Source organism: Aquarana catesbeiana, linkage group LG02 (assembly GCF_042186555.1).
Source record: "Aquarana catesbeiana isolate 2022-GZ linkage group LG02, ASM4218655v1, whole genome shotgun sequence".
Taxonomy (NCBI): Eukaryota; Metazoa; Chordata; class Amphibia; order Anura; family Ranidae; genus Aquarana; species Aquarana catesbeiana.
In genome coordinates this window covers 667,043,981-667,066,110 of record NC_133325.1, presented here as the reverse complement: position 1 = coordinate 667,066,110, position 22,130 = coordinate 667,043,981, and the positions used below count along the sequence as shown (strand labels likewise).

At 40.9% G+C, this 22,130-nt stretch overlaps 1 protein-coding gene across 1 annotated transcript in view; it reads right to left on the bottom strand.

The window, feature by feature from the left end:
• SLC43A2 (solute carrier family 43 member 2) overlaps nucleotides 1-22,130 on the bottom strand; it is a 104,721-nt gene that overhangs the window by 69,853 nt on the left and 12,738 nt on the right. The window contains exon 2 of the mRNA XM_073616635.1: nucleotides 20,890-21,079. Within this exon, the coding sequence (XP_073472736.1) occupies nucleotides 20,890-21,049 (160 nt within the window). The 5' untranslated portion in view covers nucleotides 21,050-21,079. The remainder of the gene's footprint in view (nucleotides 1-20,889; nucleotides 21,080-22,130) is intronic.

Genomic DNA, 22,130 nt, shown 5'->3' with positions numbered 1-22,130 from the left:
TAGCCCTTTCCCTAACATTAACTTTTATTCTTCACTACATCCACTAAAACATATACCTAGCCCTTAAAGATTAAACTATAACTCTAAATTCTAACACTAAACTAACCCCTAAACTTACTACTATCTCCAAGTAACCCCCCTCTTCTGATTGGTTGGTTTGCGCAAAAGTTATTGCGTCTACAAACTATGGGATAGATTTATGGAATTGAATATTTTTTTTTTCATATTTTTTTACGAATAATGAAGGCGATCAGCAATTTTTAGTGGGACTGCAACATTGGGGTGGACAAATCTGACACTAAGTGACACTTTTTGGGGACCAGTGACACCAATACAGTGATTGGTGCTAAAAAAATGCACTGTGGCTGTACTAATGACTCTGGCAGGGAAGAGGTTAACATCAGGGGCGATCAAAGGGTTAAATGTATTCCCTGGGAGTGCTTGCTAACTGTGTGGGGGAGGTGCTTTGACTGAGGGAAGACAGAGATCAGTGTTCCTGCTTAGCAGAAACACAGGATCCCCATCATCCCCACGGACAGAATGGTGATCTGCCTTGTTTACATAGGCAGACTGCCGTTCGGCCTCTCTCGGGAATGATCGCCGGGTGCCAGAGAACATCGGGTCCGCTGGACCTGCTGATTGGCTTCCGCTGTGTCCAATCACAGCAGGAGCGGGTCTCCGGCTGCACGCATGAGGTACGTTACAGATACGTTATTTTGCGCTGAAGGGCCACCCTGCCGCAGTACATGTGCATGGGGCGGTCTGGAAGCGGTTAAAATGATTTTTAAAGAATAATTCCAGGTTTGGACATGTTATACATATTTACATTGGTCCAGCTTAGCATACCTGGCCAATGCCACTGGAAGTTGGAATTCACCATTACATCAGTCATCTACACTTGCTTCCAGGTTCAGCACCAAGCAGGTGCTCCCCTGTGTCGTGAACACAGGAGGTTGGCTGCTCAACACAGACAAGGTGGAGAGGCGGGGAGATAACGCCACAAATGAAGAACATTCTCTGAATCGGGCCCATGCTGAGTTGCTGACCCCCAAGCTGGACCAATGTAACTGTATAATATGTCAATACCTGGAATAATTATTGAAAAGGGTATAAAAGAGACTGAACATACCAGATTCTATATATATATATATATATATATATATATATAAAGTTTTCAGAGTAGCAGTATTTAAATTTTTATTTTTATGTTCTGCAGTATAATATACCGTACTACATGTTCTCTATGTTAGAGTCTCAAAGCCCTACCCTCATAAAGATGGCCGCTACCACACAGAAACAGTGCAGAACAAGTGAGTAATAGAAAAACATTAGCTGCAGGGAAACCACAGACAATATTAGTAACTAGTCCTTCAGGAGTTCAGCTCCTCTTTGGGAACCTATAACTATTAATGGTGGATGAGTTCCTAGATTGACGCTAAAGTGTCACTTCAAAGTACAAACCATTTTAAGTGAAACAACTAGGCAATGATTGTCATATCCCACTTTGGTGTAAACTAAAAATATCATGTGAATATGGAAGCATGCCGGTAGAGATCTGTTCTGTTCCAAATACTGTTGATGGTATATTCACCATAGAGATCACTTTGGACAGGTAATAAACCTTAAAGTGGCTGTAAAACCCTAACATATACCCAGTGAAGTGATTTGCCTCAGGTGATACACAGAGATGAAACAAATCCTCTTACATAAGTTGCATCTCTCTATCTGCAGTCTTTTCTTCTCTACATCTGTTCAAATTCCAGAATCTATAAGCTTATCTGAGCGTTCAGAAAAAAGGGGGCGGAGAGCTGGTTACACTCTACAGAGCTCAATGAGGAGAGGTCTGAGAGCTGATTGGAGGGAAGAGACACACCCCCTTCACACAGCACACAAGAACAGAGCTGAGGCTGTCAATCTGCTGGAGATCCCCCCCTTGTTTCCATTTTTTCTCTTGGTTTTAGGGAAAATTGTAAGAAGTGATTCATGCTGATAGCTGAAAAACAAAGCGGCAGACAGAAATGACACTTAGTGCTTTTAACTGAGACAAGTACACACTATGGAGAGATATGCTTTGTTCATATTTCATGTCTGAGGTTTACAACAACTTTAATTTAACAGTGCCTATACACTATCCAGTGTAAAAAATCTGCATACAGTAAAGTGCTGCTTAACCACTTGCCGACTGCCGCTCACAGATATACGTTGGCTAAATGGCTCGTACAGGCAAATGGGCGTATCTGTACGTCTCTTTGAATTTGCCACCTTGCAGGGGTGCGCGTTGGGTCCCGCGAACTCGATGTTCGCTGGGCGGCCCGCGATCGTGAGACGGAGAGGCAGAATGGGGAGATGCCTATGTAAACAAGGCATTTCCCTGTTCTGCCTTGTGACATGACAGGGATCTACTGCTCCCTGTCATTGGGAGCAGTGATCGCTGTGATGTCAGTGGTAGCCCACCCCCCCACAGTTAGAATCACTCCCTAGGACACACTTAAACCCTTGATCGCCCCCTAGTGGTTAACCCCTTCCCTGCCAGTGTCATTTATACAGTAATCAGTGGCTATTTATAGCACTGATCACTGTATAAATGACAATGGTCCCAAAATAGTGTCAAAAGTGTCCGATGTGTCCGCCATAATGTCGCAGTCCTGATAAAAATCTCAGGTCGCCGCCATTACCAGTAAAAAAAATAAAAAAAAATAAAAATGCCATAAATCTATCTCCTATTTTGTAGACGCTATAACTTTTGCCCAAACCAATCAATATACACTCATTGCGATTTTTTTTTTTTACCAAAAATATGTAGAATAATACATATCGGCAAAGAAATTAGGAAAATAGTTGTTTATTTTATATATTTTTTGGGGATACTTATTATAGCAATTCAAAATTGTCGCTCTTTTTTTGTTTATAGAGCAAAAAAATAAAAAGCACAGAGGTGATCAAATACCACCAAAAGAAATCTTTATTTGTGTGAAAAAAAGGACGTCAATTTTGTTTGGGTACAATGTTGCAAGACCGCGCAATTGTCAGCTAAAGCAACGCAGTGCTAAATCTCAAAAAATGCTCTGTTCAGGAAGGGGGTAAATCCTTCCAGGGCTGAAGTGGTTAACGCTGCCCATAGATGGATCGAAACTGGGCTGGTTCAGCTGGGACCGGTGGAATTTCGACTGACTTTTGTCAAACGGGATGTTGGAAGATGTTCATTCAGTCAGCAGGCTGCAGCACTGATCAGTGTATACTGTCCCCGTTTTCAGAATACAACAGCACAGCGGGAAGGATTCATATATCCTCTGTGCTTGTGTGGTAGGGGGAACCTGTTGTTTTTTTTTTTTCAATCAGCCCTCTGACTGATCCAACAAAAAAAAAAAAAGTGACCCATCTATGGCCAGCTTTACTTTGAATTACTAATCAGATTAGCACTGTAATTGTGTACCAATTGTTACAACAGCTGTTTTTATTGTCCAGAATTAAATGCAGGGGTAACATTAAAACTCTGTTGTAAAGAAAGAAAGAAAAAGGTCCTTTATTTTTTTTTTTTAAAAGCACCAATTGTTATGCCTATCATTGTGGATATGATGTCAGTATTCCATTAACAACCACAGTCTATTTGCCATCTTTGAATGCAAGCAGTTTCCACTGTTCCCATTAGTTTCTATTCCAATAGTGGAACATTCACCTTTGATAGGTGTAGTGTTACTCCCTGAATAATACAAAAGAGCATTATAATTCGATTCATTCATTACTAGATGAGAACAAACGCAAATGAATGGCCCTCAGAGTGTGTGCTCCCTGCTGCTGTGCATATGAACTGGTCTCGGCTTCCAAAGCGATAACCCTGCAGGGTGTGGATGCTTAGCACATCTTGAAAAGAAGTATCTGAAATACACCCCAGAGATAATACACAGCAATCCTTGAAAATTAAACTGTTTAACTGTAATGGCGCGTACACACGATTGGAATTTCCGACAACCAATGTTCGATGGGAGCTTGTTGTCGAAAATTCTGACCGTGCGTAGGCTCCATCGGACATTTTCCATTGGAATTTCCGACAAGCAAAATTTGAGATCTGGATCTCAAATTTTCCGACAACAAAATCCGTCGTAAATTCCGAGCGTGTGTACACAATTCCGACGCAAAAAATTCCACGCATGCTCGGAATCAAGCGGAAGAGCCGCACTGGCTATTGAACTTCATTTTTCTCGGCTCGTCGTACGTGTTGTATGTCACTGCGTTCTTGACATTTAAAATTTCCGACAACATTTGTGTGACTGTGTGTGTGCAAGACAAGTTTGAGCCAACGTACGTCGGAAAAAAAACATGGATTTTGTTGTCGGGATGTGCGATCGTGTGTACGCGGCATTACAGTGCAGAATCTGTAAGGATCACAATAAGAACAATGTTAACAAGAATTATGCATCATATTAAATATTCTTAATAAAAAAGAAATGTACAGTACTTCTAACCATCAAAGCTAATATGCAGAGGTAGGAATGAAATGTTGTACGGATATACCTCATTTGCTGCACAAATGCAAATATGGCCTCATTTTGAGAAATTCTGCTAATATACTAGGTGGATTAAAGTCCATAAGTAAGAGGAATTAATCACACCGTTCCTAGGGGAAGCGCTGCTTCATATTAATTTTATATATAATTTTTATAACTTCCCTAATATTATTTTCAAAAAATGATCTACTGATGTCTCCATAAAGAGTACCTGTCACCTGCCCAAAGATATCATGAGGGGGCTTGTCTGCCACCGTGTGATAGCAATATAGTTAAATAGAAAAAAATGAAAGTGTAAAAAAATACATTTAAATACAAAAAAAAATACATTTAAAAAATGCAAAAGCACCCCTGTTCCATGCACATACAGGCAAATGCAAATATGTATGTAAGTCCGGCATGCATACTGTATGTAAATGGTGATTGCACCACACTTATATCATATTGCTTTGAATGTCGGAGTAAAACAATAATTCTGAGGCCTTAATTCACCATTACCTGTAAACTAATAACCTGTAAAGGTTTAGAAAGTGTCACCTATGGGCAATTTTAGGTACTGAAATTTGTCATCATTTCACAAATGTGCGATTCCACAGGTGTGCCCAATTTTAAGACTTGACATGCTTGGTATTTGCTCATTTGACGCAACCCAACTGATACCAAAAAAAATGTTACTATATATTACTACATAATTAGTGTATTCTTTATTGAAAATTTGCGTTTAATAAACTGCTGTGCAAATAACATTTGACAAAAAAAATTGAAACAGCCACCGTTTTATTCTCCAGGGCCCATGCTTTAGGAAAATATATATTTGGGGGTTCTATGTAATTTTCTAGCAAAAAATGCTGATTTTAACATGTATGTGAATTACCCCAAACTGCAAAATGAATAGGTCTAATTCATATGTGATCTGTAATATACAACAAACCATTTTACTTTACTGGAGTTACATCAAAGAAAAATGAATTCTAATTATTCTGTGTAATCTGATTGTCCTACAGATTACACTGTGCAAAATGTTCCTTTGTCTTATAAAATAGTCCCAAAAAGCAGTGCCAAATTCAACAAATGTACATTGAATGCAGACCTAAAATAAAAAAATCAATTATACGTCTGCCAAACTGTCTTGCTGGTGCCAAAAAATGGCAGTTCAAGCCCTACCCTCCAAATGAATAATATTGTTTAGAACTTTATTATTCCGACATAACATCTGGGAACAAGCATCCGAAATAAAGAACTACATGCAACTTGCAAATTACAGAAACACGAGACCCTAGGTAACATAAATTAATGCAAGACTTTTGGGAGCAGCCCAAAAAAGCAGTGTTGGAATCTTAATATAATCACTTGTTGAATATTGAAGCATATTAAAGAGTATGTAAAAACAGCATTTCATATTCCATGCTGTAGCATGTACTTGTATGAAAAAGTATCCTGTTCTCTTTGTATTGCTTCCTTTGTGTGAAATCCCTGGTGTTCTTGCCAGTCCCGCTAATTTCCTATTAAAAACTGACCTCACCAAGCAGGAGAACACAGGGTGGTCAGTTCTCTAGCTATGCTGGGAACTCAGCGTATTCTCCTCCAATGATCAGATTTGTCCTGACACGCCTCACAGCCTTTCACTGGGAAGATCAGTGTACTGCTGTTTCTCCTCCTCCAGCTTTTATGCAGCTGAGAACAGAGGGAATGCGATCACTTGTTTTTCGTGTCTTTCATTTCTATTTTAAACGGAATGGGTTGTTTTAAATGGTAAGGGTTTACAATCACTTTAACTTTGTCCTCACAGAAAGAAAAACATATATCCACCCTAAGTTCTTATGACTCAACAGTTCATTGTGTCACAAATGCTGATAATAATGCTATGAGCAGACGTTTTTCTACCTTGGTTTACTATTACCTAAGGTTATTAGGGCAGCTAGCCAACAGTATTAAAAGACGCTGCTGAATAAAAAGCAACAGAAACAAAAAGTAAGGATTATATGATCATTAGTATCTGTAGGTATAAAAAGACTATCCTGCTTACACACATCTTATCTGAGCTTCTGAGCAATGCAAAATTCTTAGAAGTAATTATTACATTATAAAACAGTGTAATAAAAAAACTTCTTAAGAGCAAAGTCCATTTTCCTTTTGAAATCTTACTTTTTAAAGCTGAACTCCAGGTACAAAAACCTCCACATTCGTTTTTACTCAAAAGCCACAACGGAAATGCACTTTGTGTGTACCATATGCCTTTACGAAGACAGATATTACCTTGTAAAGTGGTAGTGCCATCATTACTGTGCTGCACATAGTCTGTGAAAGAGCAGAGCTATGGGGGATGTCAGAAAGTCCATGACTACAAGTTGCCTGCAGCAAACTACAGGAAGAGCAGGTACAGTGGCTGCACGCAACTGCAGCTGGAACCAGAAGGTCCAGAGTTGGAGCGCCAGTATATCGGTGTCTATGCTCCTGGCATGTTGTAAAAATGTCAATTGTAATTTTAAAGAGATAACAAGGTGGCATGCACCTTGTTGGACCTAACCCTTAGTAATCCAGAATAGTTTGCAAAATGGCTGAATTCCTGCAGTTCAGCTTCCACAGGTGAAAATCCAGCAATGCTACTAAAGAGTAATATCATGCAAATCAACCAAGCATAGACTGATGTGTGGAAGGGGAGTGTGCGTAATTGAATTGCATACATCCCAGCTTTTTGAGATGGGAATGAGGGACACCTATCAGCAAAAGTATGCAGGCATAGGACACACCCTGCCCCCTTAAAGGAGAATTGTACAAAAAAAACCAAGATTGGTTGAACCCACAAGTGCTTTTTTTTACCACTACTATTCCTTTATATTGGCTTTTGGAATTTACAAATGCAGCAATTTAGAAATCGGATGAAAGGTTTAGCGCTGGAAAACGCTTTTTGATAGATAAAAAGTGCATTTTATATAAAACTATATAGATCAGACCAAAATGAGGGACAAATGAGGAGGAATGAGGGACATTGCTCCAAATCAGGGACAGTCCCTCAAAATCAGGGACAGTTGGGAGCTATGTAATTCTGTGATTACATCATATATAATGCAAGGTGACTGTAACTTAGCTACCTGGTACACATAGAGTACAGTATAGATAGTGGTGTACTGGTGCAGAGGAAGCAGTTGTCTTCATTAGAACTTGCAGGGCGTTTTCTAGTTGCCTTTATACAAGTGCAGATGAAAGGGTTGGCACTTGTGTTTCTTTTGATATGCTACAACTGAATGCATCTATACTTTTTACCTTTACATTAAAGTTTATTTAAACTAGCTTCTTTACAGCACTCATAATGGTGCAAAGTACAGTAACCTATAACAATCAATCAGAATTTGGCTCTAGCTGAGCTACACTAAACCAAAATCCCTTTGCAATTGGGTTATGACACTGCGGACATCCTCACTGCTGTTGTTATTGCCTCATTAAATAATCCTATTATGCTTCCCCCAAGGATTAGGGTTGGTATAAAAAACCTTTCACCGCTCTTTTATACAGATATGTTATATAAGTCAAAGTATAACCAAACTAAAATAAGTTCCTTACTATATCATAAAGTATAACAAGACTGACCCAATGAATTGGTCTATAGCTAGCTGCCCTAATAAAACATACAACTCTATACATATTTTATAACATGATTCAGCAGTGCTTGGAAAAGCTCCTCGGTTATTTGTGACAGGTATGCCCATCATTGCTTGCGAATGGCTTTCTGTAAGAGACAATAATAAACCATAATAAATGTGCTGACACGGGCACTTGTAATCTTCATCGGAAGGGCATACAACAGGGTGACAATGCAGGAATTGTGAGACAGTTGTCATATCATAACAGGAAATGCCTGAGCAAGGATCTTCATGGCAGGATTTCTAGGTAATATCTAAATGAAGGCTGTGGATTTAGAAAGATTGGAACAACTTTAAAAATTACATAAATACATTAAAAAGTTAAATTAAAAGTAAGCAGTTACAAATACTGTAGCTGCTGACTTTTAATATATAGACACTTACCTGTCCAGGGAGCCGCGATGTGGCACCCCAGACAGTTTTCCAATTGGCTGTCGGGTGCTGCTGCTGCCCAATCATCGTAAGGGAAACCGACAGTGAAGCCTTTTTGGCTTCACAGCCGGTTTCTTACTGCGCATGCGCGTATCGCGCTGCGCTCTCCAATTGGCCCGGCGGCGGGGGAAGGAGGAGGAGGGCCGAACTTCTGAGGGACGGCGCCGTCTCCCAGAAGTGGAGAAGGGTACCTGTCAAAAACAGGTACTCATCACCCCTTTCTCCCCTGAAAGGTGCCAAATGTGGAAGCAGATCAGCGGAAGAGTGGAACTCCACTTTAAAGCTTATGTGAGAATTATTGATTGGGTTTAGACCTAGAAACATAAAAACATAGAAGAGAGACAGCAGAAAAAAAAAACAAGTGGTCCACTGAGTCTGCCAAAAAAATTTCTTTCATTTATATATGTTTTTGGCTTTTGTTAAAGTGGTTGTAAAGGCTTAAGGTTTTTCAGCTTAATGCATTCTATGTATTAAGGTGAAAAACTTTCTGTGCTGCAGCAACTCCCAGACCCCCCCCCCCCCTTTTTTCTTACCTGAGCCCGATCCGATCCAGCGAAGTGCACAAGTGCAGTGGCTCCAGCCGCTGTCTCTCTCCTCATTGGACAGATTGGTAGCAGCAGGAGCCATTGGCTCTTGCTGCTGTTAATCAAATCCAGTGACACCGGAGCAGGGAGCGGGGCTGAGTCCCACTGTCTGTGTCAATGGATGCAGACGCATGAATTGGGAGTAAGCCTGTACGGGTGCCCCCAGGGAAAGCCACATTCCGTGGGGGCACCCGATGAAAAGGATTCGGCAGCGCTGTCCAGTCATTTCAATAGGCAGGGCGTTTTGGGAGCGGTGTATATACCGCTCCCAAACGGCCCCAAAGATGCTGCTTGCAGGACTTTTCAGAACGTGCCGCAAACTCACCACCCCAGTATGAAAGCCCTCGGGCAGACATGAGAGGAGCTTTTCAGGTGCTATTTTTAGCACTAAAACTCCTGAAAAGTGCCTCAGGGTGAAAGGGGTCTAAGGGAGGTCTCCAGAACTGCACACAGCCTTAAGCCTGATAGACACTAGTCGTTTTTTTCTTCCATTCTATCCAGCGGGCTGAACGAAAAAAAAAAAAACTGATCAGGTCGGAGCCGCAGTACTAACTATGCAATGTTAGTACAGCAATCCCCCCTGCTGTGCTATTGTGTTCAGACGAGGGGACAGACTCCCGCCAGAAGACACTGGTCACCCTTTGGCTGAGAGTGCTGACTGGGTGCTGATCGGCAGACCATTTCAGTCATGCCCCTTCGCCCAGCTTCTGTGGAACCAACTGCCATACACATGGGCCGATGCTGCCCGATGTTCGGACCGTGTGTACAGCCCTTTAGGGAACATGCCCAGCTAGGAAATATAGTTCTGCCATATTCTTTCTATACCTGTATTTTTACCCCAAAAGCTGAGATTGTTTGGTGCATCTTGCATATTGCAAACATTGGGACAATCTATTTTTTAGTATTTGTTAGTAGCACTGGAAGACCGGGCAAGTTTGACGTGCTTAATCATGTTTCCACACGCTGACATTCTCTGCGGTTTAGACCAGACTGCATGCTCTTTCCTAACCAAAGTTCAGGACAATACTCAGCAGTTCCAGGAGCTGCGCAGATGCAGCTGAGATTTACTTAACAGTCCAAAGGGCAGCTCCCGTAGTGCTGAAATGCTGTTTCTGGACAGATTAAAAGATAGCAGAAGTACATGCAGATGTGATCAGAGTCCTCCTTTCATATCACATTTTTTATGCTACATCTACTTAATTTCTTGCCTGTGGCAGCAGCTTTTAAAGTAAATTATGGCCAAGGCGTTGTCTGATTTACTTAACTGTATTACTAGGCAAGGAGAAAGGTTCTTGCCCTCTGTCCCCGTAGTAAAGTCAAAGGCTAATTAAATAATCTGATGAGGGGGCAGAGTGTAAGGTTTGCACAGTACGTACGGCTTATACCTGCTGGCAATTCTAAATGCCATGCAAATTATTAGTTGTACAAGTTACTTTCCAACACGCAGTGGAAAAAAAATGAGATTATGTGTAAATGGTTAACATAGTATTTTTGGTCCAGAAAAGTGCGACATGTAGTTTGATCATTTTAGGCAGTTTGTAAAAACGTATGGGAACAGACAAGGATTTAAACATACTGTTAAATATGCTGTTTTGCAAACTAGTATAATAAGTTAGAAACGAGCAACTATATCTCACATATAACACACCTGTTTGCTTCTGACACTGAAAGTTAAAATAAAGGTTTCTTGAATGTTCCCCTAAAGTGGTTTTCTACTTTCAATAAAACATTGAAACCCTCTCTTTGAGAAGTAATGAAAAAGGAGGGCACAACACAGTGGGCCCGCCTGCACGGGTCTGCGCCCCCCCCCCCCCCCTTCCTGTGCAGTGAATAGGTAAGGGTATTTGCGGAAACATTGCCCTTTAAGAATCCTGCAGTTTCCAGGTGGGATATATTTAACCAATAGGAGCACCTGGAAGGTGCTGGAACGGGTATGGGAACCTATAAAAGGGGACCAGAACCAGAAATGGTCCTCTTTGGACCCCCCCGCCTGTCATAGCAAGTTTATGTGGTTTTCCCACCAGCCTGGATACAGATTGGGCGTTTTCTTGCAGTAAACTGCTCAAGTTCTGACAACTGAGCATAATTGGTGGTATTTCTAAATATTTTGTTAATGAATTAAGACTTAATCAAACCAATAAATAGAGCATGTTTATTATCTGTTATTGGTTATTTTATTTATTTATGGGTTTTATTTTATTGGTTTTGGTTGATGGGGGTTTGCAGCCTGCAGTCCCATGCACATTGGTGAAAGCCTTTCACTTGGGCCAAGATGCATACGTTTGCTCCACAGTATAAAATGCATACAGCACAGTACAAATAAATACATTCTGATCATGGTGTACCACACATGATCCTGCACATAGGGAGGCTTACAGGCTTACAACATGCTAACAGGGACAATGTGCAGATGCTTGCAGTTTCCCTGTCACTTTGCTATAGCGAGGGAGCCAAGGAAGCGACCGTGAAACATGAGAGCATACTCTACCTCCAGAATGTTTTGCAAATGATAAAGGTACTATGCAAGCATGGACTGGCAATTGGCAAGGAGATTTCAGACACCCTGCTCTTATGTCTGTGAAAACAATGGCAATAGATTAAAAAAGTCAACCCAGTTGAATGACTATTTCCCAAAACTGAATGGCCGTGGATGTCTTCCAAAACTCATAGACGTAGCAATTGTTTCCTCATTTAAAAAAAAAAAACAAAAAACAGGGCAATGATTGGCTTTTGTACTCTGGAATCTTACAGTGGAGCCCGGGGACAACAAACAACTGCTTTGAATGGTTGCAGTTTAGCAATACTATGCGTTTGGCTGCCTTTTAGGATTTGACAAGTTGCATTTATAGATGCATTACACATTCATGCATTTTTAAAAAGCGGGTATATCTAGACTTTTTCTTTTGCCTAGATTCACCCACATTTGTTGCCCATTTGTTGGCAGTCGCCTCATAGACTCACTTAATTTATATTGTAAATAAGGCAAATGCACATGAGGATTTTAGGCTATAATGGTTATCAAAAGTGCATGGTCATAGCAAATCACTAATTGGACAACAGCATCAAAAATCCTTTAAAGTGTTCAAATTATTCTTAAGTTTTGAATTAATTAAAATGTGTTCCCAGGTAGAACAGTCAATCATACAATCTATACAGCTGCTATGAGCCAAACATTGGCCATACGTGTTTTTTTTTTTTTGATCAGCCAGTGGGCTGATGGAAAAACTTAACGGATTCCCCATCGATGGAGGAATCCTCCCCCGCAGCGCTATTGTAGTCTGCTCAATTGGCTGTATGTGCTGACTGAATGAAAATTTACCAACAGTCCCGTTCGAGAAGAGTTGATCATTAGATTGACTCCTCTCGAATGGGGCCAGCCCTAGGTGGATCAAATTAGGTCAGTCACTTCTGAACCAGCCAAATTTCAATCCTTCTATGGCCAGCTTTAAGCTGAAGGGGACCTGTTATATAATTACACCAGGTTTGACCCCCATCATGGCTACAACCTTACCTCATTCTCTTCCTCAAACAATGCCAATATTGCAGCACTGGATACCTGAGTGATTATTTTATGTAATAACATCTTTTCCACTAGCAGACTCCAATATAAATATTAGTGCAGTGTACGTTCCCAGATATTGCCAGCTGTGAGAGAATGGGTGTTCCGTTTTGCAGGAGGCCTCAGGAACATCTAGTTCTACATGGCTCCCACTGGATAAACTTTCATGAATGTTCATGTATTGATAACAGAAAGTCGCTTGAATTAAATGTTGTTTATTAAAAAAAAAATCTTGATTCTCAAAGAAAAAAATTAATTAAATAATGACTACATTTAAACACAGTATTTTATAAGCTATCTATATAAATCAAAAAATTAGTTGACTTCAGTTCAGTTTTCCAATACTAAACAGGTTATTTTTGTTGGTTATTAAAGCCAGTTTAGATGGCATATTAAACATTGGATGCCTCCTATACATTCAATGTGATCACAATGGATAGATATAACTAGCTAAGGCTGGAGAAGCATCTGATATCTATGGGTATGTTTCCAATACAAGCTTCACTTGGTAAACAGAGCAATGCAAAGCTCAAAAACAGATTAAGCCTTGTACTATTCCCTTGAGGCAAAAAATATCCATCTGGCTTCTCCAAAAGCAAATGACTCAGATTAAAACCAGACAGCTTCTGCAACAGTGAGTGGCAACAGTTCAGATACAAAATACATGCTTAGAATTATCATTTAAAGAAGAACTCTGCTCAAATATTGACATATATGTGTGTTTGGATGTGGAGGGGGGGGGGGGGGGTGATTGTCTACTAAATACAGCGTGTAAATTTCACTTACAAGCACTTGGGACTTGTACTAAATTTCCTGTACTATACATTTCATTTTTAATGTTGTACCCCTTGCTGCCAATTTCTGGACATTTGTGGCTTGAACCAGCCAGAGAACTGTAGGTGGAAGGGGGTGCCAGGGATACTGGGAGGAGTCAAAAGGCTCTACATAGTTTAGTAAACTTGAAACCATCGCTTCATTCTTTTGTTTGGTGTGCATTTCTGAATTAGTCCTATATATTAAGTAGATCCAATGTTGCCTCTAATAGAGCATTTTAAAAGAATGATCACATGAACCAAGGAGTTTGTACAGAACGGTCTAATAATTCATTTTTACCTGAAGCTGTGTGATGTCTAAATAAAGTCCTGGTTGGGGATACCTAGACAATTCATATTGATTACACTGAGCCTTCTACATTTGAATGGCATTCTGAAAAGTGCACCTGTAACGTGGTGATCTAAACACTCAATCCCTCTGATATCCCCACAACTATCTGTATACATTTAATACATTTGGAAGTTCAGATCATACACAAATTCAGCTTAGGCTATTGTGTATTTTCAGTTCATTGTACCTCAAAATATATTTACTGACACAGCTGGCACTGACATGAATACATCTTTTACTGACCATACGTTATGTGACCACCACAGAGCCACGTGCAAGTGAACTGTCTATCCAGAGAGACAGAGCAGTTACTCATGGCTATGATGCTCTAATGCCAGACTTTTAAAATTATGACTTTAATATGATTTGCCCTGCTTAAAAAAAAAAAAAACAGATTTGCAAACCCACAATACAAGAATAACTATTTTATGACCACATACTCATTTCACTGGCCATGAATGGAACTCTTAATGTTACTTTTATTGTTCAGTCAAATCTCATCACTATATACATTTTCAAGAAACATTATGAAATCTTGGAAATGATTCTGAGTAATGGCAAAGTTCTGAACAGAATTCTCAGAACGAGTGAGTGGTTTGTCATATTATGTGTAATACCATCCAAGTAACCTGTAACAGCTGTCATTTAGAATGCTACCTATGTGACAACTCAACAATCCTATTCAGTTCAAAGTCTCCTTATTGTTACCCTACTTAAAGCTAAAGATGAATCTGCTTACAGTTGCCTTTTCTGGTTTTACCACTTAATGACCTGGCTCTTTCTGAGATTTATTGTTTACAAGTTAAAAACAGTTTTCTTTGCTAGAAAATTACTTAGAACCCCCAAACACTATACATTTTTTTTCTAACACCCTAGAGAATAAAATGGCGGTTGTTGCAATACTTTCTGTCACACCGTATTTGCGCAGCGGTCTTACAAGCACACTTTTTTTTGAAAAAATACACTTTTTTGAATTAAAAAATAAGACAACAGTAAAGTTAGCCCAATGTTTTTTATATTGTAAAAGATAATGTTACGCCGAGTAAATCGATACCGAACATGTCACGCTTCAAAATTTTTATTTTTAATTATTGCTCTCGATTGCGGCGATACCCCACATGTGTGGTTTGAACACCGTTTTCATATGCGGGCGCTACTCACATATGCGTTTGCTTCTGCACGCGAGCTTGTCGGAACGGGTACATTTAAAAAATAAAAAATTTCTTATTTATTTTACCTTTTATTTTTACACTGTTTAAAAAAAAATAAAATGTTGTCACTTTTATTCCTATTACAAGGGATGTAAACATCCCTTGTAATAGAAAAAAGCATGACAGGACCTCTTAAATATGATATCTCTGGTCAAAAAGACCTCAGATTTCATATTTACACTAAAATGCAATAAAAAAGAAGCATAAAAAAGTCAGATGAGGTCCACAGTCATCACTTCTAATGGATGGGACAAGTAACTCCTCCGTTTTAAAACACAGAAGGTTCTGCAAAAAGTGGAGTTCAAAATTAAACCTCTTGGAAGAAAATATGTCACAGCTAGATCAATGTTCAACAAAGGAGGAAACTGCTTTTAACAAAGGAAAATCAGCAAGTTCTGATGCCTTTATGTGCATCTCCATAACAGCATGGATCTGTGGTATCTCTACACAGCTCTGTGCCAGGTCACTGGAGATAAACATTCTAAATAGCTGTGCTTACAAAGAAGTTACCACTAACTCCAGTACATTACAAATTAACAGACGCTGAACAACTCAGCATTTGCTTGTTAAAGTATCTAATTAAGGAACTGATGCATGTACAAGCGTACATTTCTGGGGTAAAGGTTCTCTTCAAATCTGTGAGCTGACATCAAATCGGGCAACACTGTGTCAGGACAGGAAGCTGCATCTGAAAATTCTGACACTCACACGTGATGAATTTAGCGGAAATCAGATCTGTATGAATTTTTACTGTCAGCTATTCTCCTTTTAGACAAATGACCTAGAAATATCTCCCTAAATAAATTTATAATCTAAGTGGAAAAACATGCTTTGTTAGTCCAGATTACCAATGAGATATATCAAGACACAAGCTAAGAATAGTTATTTAAAAGCCAGCATTAAAGGAGACCCCTTAAGAGTAACTTCAGTTACTTTTGCCCCACCCCTGCTCACCTACGCGTTTGTCTTTGGAGACGCGCCCAAGGTAGGGTGACCAGACGTCCCCGGTTTCAGTGGACAGTCCCCGGATTGAGGACAAAGTCCCCGGTGCCTGTCTGTCCCCGGATTTGTCCCCGGATTGCAGGGCGGGTGCTGAGGCAGAGGGGGGCACAATGGCGTCGCTATGGGGTTACGGCCCACACCTGGGTGACAACCGCCAGAGAGGGACATCATGTCCGGAGTGGCACTGGCGCGGCATTGAGAGGGGCGCCGTGGCTCTCTCCTCTTCCTCCTTCCCTTCCAGATTCTCTTCTGCTCCACACGATGTGCGAGGAGGAGGGAGTGAGGCAGAGACAGATGTCACGGTCCCACACACAGCAATCGCATTCCTCTCCCTGCCGACTGCACTCACTGTACAACGCTTCCTCCTCAGGTCTGATATGACAAGTACACAGGCCAGGAGGAAGAGCCGAGGAGGAGGAGGGACACCGCGCTACAGCATCTGTCTGGGGGCCGGGGCTGAGGTCTGTAATAACAGGAGTCTTGGGGGACATGGTGATTGGGAAGGGGGGGGCTGGTAACAATTGTGCTGTCAGGAGTTATTTTAGGGAGGGGGTAGGGGTTAAAGGATACAGTGCCTTGCAAAAGTATTCACCCCCTTGGCATTTTTCGTGTTTTGTTGCCTCATAACCTGGAATTAACATGGATTGTTTGAGGATTTGCATCATTTAATTTACAGAACAGGCCCACAACTTTGAAGATGTTTTTTTTTTTAATTTTTATTGTGAAGCAAACAACAAATAGTACAAAATAACAGAAAAAGTCAATGAGCATAACTATTCACCCCCCTTTGTAGAGCCAACTTTTGCAGCTATCACAGCTCCAAGTCACTTTGGATAAGTCTCTATGAGCTTGCCACATCTTACCACTGGGATTTTTGCCCATTCCTCCATGCAAAACTGCTCCAGCTCCTTCAAGTTGGATGGTTTGAGCTTGTGAACAGCAATCTTTAAGTCTGACCACAGATTTTCTATTGGATTGAGGTCTGGACTTTGACTAGGCCATGCCAACACATTTACATGTTTCCCCTTAAACCACTCAAGTGTTGCTTTAGCAGTGTGTTTGGGGTCATTGTCCTGCTGGAAGGTGAACCTCCGTCCTAGTCTCAAGTCACACACAGAGTGGTACAGGTTTTGCTCAAGAATATCCCTGTATTTAGCACCATCCATCTTCCCCTCAACTCTGACCAGTTTCTCAGTCTCGACTGCTGAAAAACATGCCCATGGCATGATGCTGCCACCACCATGTTTCACTCTGGGGATGGTGTTCTTTGAGTGATGTGATGTTTTGGGTTTGCGCCAGACATAGCATTTTCTTTGATGGCCAAAAAGTTACATTTTAGTCTCATCAGACCAGAGCGCCTTCCTCCATATATTTTGGGAGTTTCCCACATGTCTTTTCGCAAATTCAAAACGTGCCATTTTGTTTTTTGCTGAAAGTAATGGCTTTCTTCTGGCCACTCTGCCATAAAGCCCAACTCTATGGAGCTTACGACTTATTGTCATCCTATGTACAGATACTTAAGTCTCTGCTGTGGAACTCTGCAGCTCCTCCAGGGTTACCTTAGGTCTCTGTGCTGCCTCTCTGATTAATGCCCTCCTTGCCCGGTCCGTGAGTTTGTGTGTGCGGCCCTCTCTTTGCAGGTTTGCTGTTGTGCCACGTGCTTTCCATTTGGTTATGATAGATTTGATAGTGCTCCTAGGAATCATCAAAGATTTGGATATTTTATTATAACCTAACCCTGACTTGTACTTCTCAACAACATTTTCCCTTACTTGTTTGGAGAGTTCCTTGGTCTTCACGGCAGTGTTTGGTTAGTGGTGCCTCTTGTTTAGGCGTTGCAGCCTCTGGGGCCTTTCAAAAAGGTGTGTATATGTAATAACAGATCGTGTGACACTTATATTGCACACAGGTGGACATCATTCCACTAATTATGTGACTTCTGAAGGTAATTGGTTGCACCAGAGCTTTTTATGGGATTATAACAAAGGGGGTGAATACATACGCACATGCCAATTATCAGTTTTTTATTTCTAAAAAATAGTTTTATGCATATATGTTTCTAATTTTACTTCACCAACTTAGACTATTGTGTTCTGCTCCATCACATATAATTCGGATTAAAAAAACATTGAACTAAAGGCTGTAATGTAACAAAATAGGTAAAAAGCCAAGGGGGGGTGAATACTTTTGCAAGGCACTGTATGTACTAGGGGGTGCTTTGTTTTGAGTTAGAGAGGACTTGTGCTAGAAGGAGAGGGGCAGATTTCAAGTTTGACCACCCCAGTCCTCTCCCCTCCCAAAGCACTCCCTAGCACATATCCTCTAACCCTAACCCCCCCCCCCCCCCGACATACAGTATAAATCTGGTCACCTTAGCCCAAGGCCTCTGCTGGGTCTTTAGGATGCCCGCTCATGTGAACACACTGCTTGTCACTGGAAAACTTGAGTCTGCATGCATGCGTGGCAAGCACCTACATGTACTGGATCCCAAAGCAAATCTGCACATGCCCATCAGTAAAACTATCTTTTGGGATGTGTCACATGGACATTTCAGGAGGCAGTGGTGGGTGCTGTGTCATTCTCGCCTAGGCGAGAAAGAAGGAAATGCAGCATTGCAGTAAATTGTCAGAATCCATTAAAATAAAAAAAATATCCAGTTATGGGAGAGGGAGTGGGAGGAGCCAGGTGGAAATAAGTTGTTTTATGGTTTAATAAACCTGACAACACTGATAAAATTTCTATATAAAAAAAACCAAAGCGTGCCGCTGAGAGCCTGAGCCAGTCCCTCTGTTCTTGGTCTTAGAGCCGGAGAAGAGATGTTTGTTTTTTAACTTTCCACACTTTTCCTTTAAAGCTGAATTCCAAGCAGATATAAACTTATATCAATACAAGTTAATGCAGCTCTGTATTCATTAATACAGCATTGATTTTTTTTTAATGCAAGCAGCACAAGCTCCTGCATCTGGTATGGTATCAGCATCTTGAAATCCATTGTACTGCAAAGCTCAGATTGGGGAAGGAGAAGCAGCACAAGGATTGTTGTGCTATACCAGGGATATGCAATTTGCGGACCTCCAGCTGTTGCAGAACTACAAGTCCCATGAGGCATAGCAAGACTGACAGACACAAACATGACACCCAAAGGCAGAGGCATGATGGGACTTGTAGTTTTGCAACAGCTGGAGGTCCGCTAATTGCATATCCCTGTGCTATACTGTAAAGAGCATGCTAATAGGAGGGAAAAGCAGAGTGACAAAGAAATTAACTCATTAGTGTTCTATTTTTCCTTAAGCAGAACTTCGGTCATTTTTTCACCTTTCTATCTATTAAATCTTATGCCCTTGTTGTTTTAACTTTGGATAGTAAAACATTTTTTTTCTGCCATTAGATACCTTATACAGCCCACTTCCTGTCTCTTGTCTGGAAAAAAAGCCTAGGCTTATGACATCATGCACAGCTCTCTCTATCACTCTTGTGAGTTTGCCAGGAAAGGAGGGGGGATGAGTCACAAGAGGGCCAATGAGAGCTGCAGAGCTAGAGGTGTGTCTGTGTAAATCCAGGAAGTGAACAGGCAGCAACTTTAGCTGCCCACAGTTAAAATGGATGCAGCCAGACTCAGTGGAGGGAGGTTTCTGCAGCATATTTGGCAAGTACAGAATCACAGTATATATATAAAATAATATGCAAAGTAGTTGGAGGAAAGCTTCAGAATGGCAAAGATGTTTTTATCACAAATTATGTGAGCAGACTGTAATTCCTCTTTAAATAGTTCAGTCACAAACTGGCGTTGGAAAGAAGACCTATGTAACTGAACTGCAGGAAACAGGGATGTGCTTTATGGCGAATCTGCATGATTGCACTGTAATTATTTTAATAAAAAAGAAATCTAAGTACCTTTTTCCTAATCGGATATACAGCTGTCACATGACCCTGCTCTCTCCCAGCCTGTCTGCAGGAAAACATAAGCAGGAGGAGCTTCTAGTCCTCTGCTGCTGGTCACATGTTCAAAATAAAAAAACAGCCTTTGGAATACAGAGTAAAAATAAATAAATAATATCAATAAACTGTTTTAAATTGTCATACAAATATATATTTGAAAACAAATCTTAATTATTTTTTGCCAATAACATGGTGTGGGCAAAATTCTGCCAGTCATAGGCTGTGTCACGCCCCTCCAGCCTGTGTCTTAGAATAAAAAGGGGGTGAAGCCTCCAACAATCTACATGTAGCATCCCACCCCCATTGTGTTTGGCTGGTTAGTGAAGGAGAATGGAGGGAGTGGGCTGTCATTTACCACTGTGTGTATGCCCACATGTGTGACTCTATAGTCACATGGGTTGCTCAGATGTTATAGGGAGGAATTGCTCAGCATAGGAACTCACTGAAAACTGAGCATGTGCAGAACTGCCAACACTGCTCTGCAAAATCCCTAGATGCATTGGGGACTTGGACAGAAGTTGGAGATAGAGAGCAGCAGGATCAACCAGGATTTTTGCAGAATACAGAAAACAAATCTCATAGTGACCGAGTTTATATGAACAGCATATAATACACCATTTATTGATAGTTTTTTTATGATGTGACACTTTAAAAAATTAAACTGTATTCAATGATAGTTACCACTAGTCTAAGTGTATTCACCAAAGAGGTAGTTCTATGCTTAGTCTAAGGTTAATTAGCACCAGTGGCACACAGTCCCAGTCTCCGAAATCACTGACTTACCATATATCATCGAAAAACACTGAAAACAAAGATATTAGATAAATGTTACTAGTTCTAAATATTTCATACCTGGATAATGGCACAGGTAAGAGTAGAATCCTTCAGATTTAAGCATAATGAGCAGGGAGCCCCAGCCCAAAAGTACTGCAGAGAAGAAAAGGTTTTCAAAGACTGCAGTAACTGCCATCCACCATCGGCGCCGATGCGCTGTTGCCAGTGTAGGTGCCATTTTTATTTCTTCTCTTTACGGACTTTCAATCTGCGAAACAAGACATGAAATATTACCCACCTATTCCAAGCTAAAAGTTTCATAAATAACAGTATCTGTGCATATTACAAAAATACCTATCACAATTACAATCTATAGCATTATACTAGAAAACATCTGTCTGCCAAAAAAAATGTAGCTTCAATTTGCTGTCGTCTTCCTTACCAATAAGAATTGCTTATATCATAGGTTCACATTCAACTTATCTCTAGCCCTTTCACACTGGGGCGGGGGTGGCGTCGGCGGCAAAGCGCCGCTATTGTTAGCGGCACTTTTCATCGGTATGCGGCCGCTAGCGGGGCGGTTTTACCCCCCTGCTAGCAGCCGAGAAAGGGCTAAAACCACCGCTAAGCGCCTCTGCAGAGGCGCTTTGCCGGCGGTATAGCCGCGCCGTCCCATTGATTTCAATGGGCAGGAGCGGTATACACTCCGCTCCTTCACCGCTCCGAAGATGCTGCTAGCAGGAGTTTTTTTCCCGCTTTCACACTGGAATTAAAGCAGCGGCACTTTCGGGTCGGTTTGCAGGCGCTATTATTAGCGCAATAGCACCTGCAAACCGCCCCAGTGTGAAAGGACCCTAAGCCTCAGGCAATAAGTCTGTTTTTACAGATTTTCAGGGTAATTTTGTCCAAAGTAGACATTCAGCATATATAACTGTCAGAAAACACATCACCTTCTTTTATGAAATACCTTTTAGAATGAGTCACTCTGCAGGAATTACATCAGTTCATGGAAATTTTTCTGGTAGAAGTCTTATAAATACAGGTCCAACCCACACAATGTATGTACCTCTCTGTCTATGTGTGAAATAAGTGCATTGATATTCCAATCCACAATATAGGTCTCATTCACAAGGTCAAATACCGCCAAGAATCAGCCTAATGTTGTAGCTGGGCTGACAGGTAGATGCATTCAGCCGTGGGCAGGAGGCCCATATAAAATCAATGACAGGTGCCACCACTGTTCACATATATTTGCATTTCCAATAATTACATGTGGCTAGGGACAGATGAGTGACCCTGCACAGAACGTGTGCATCTAG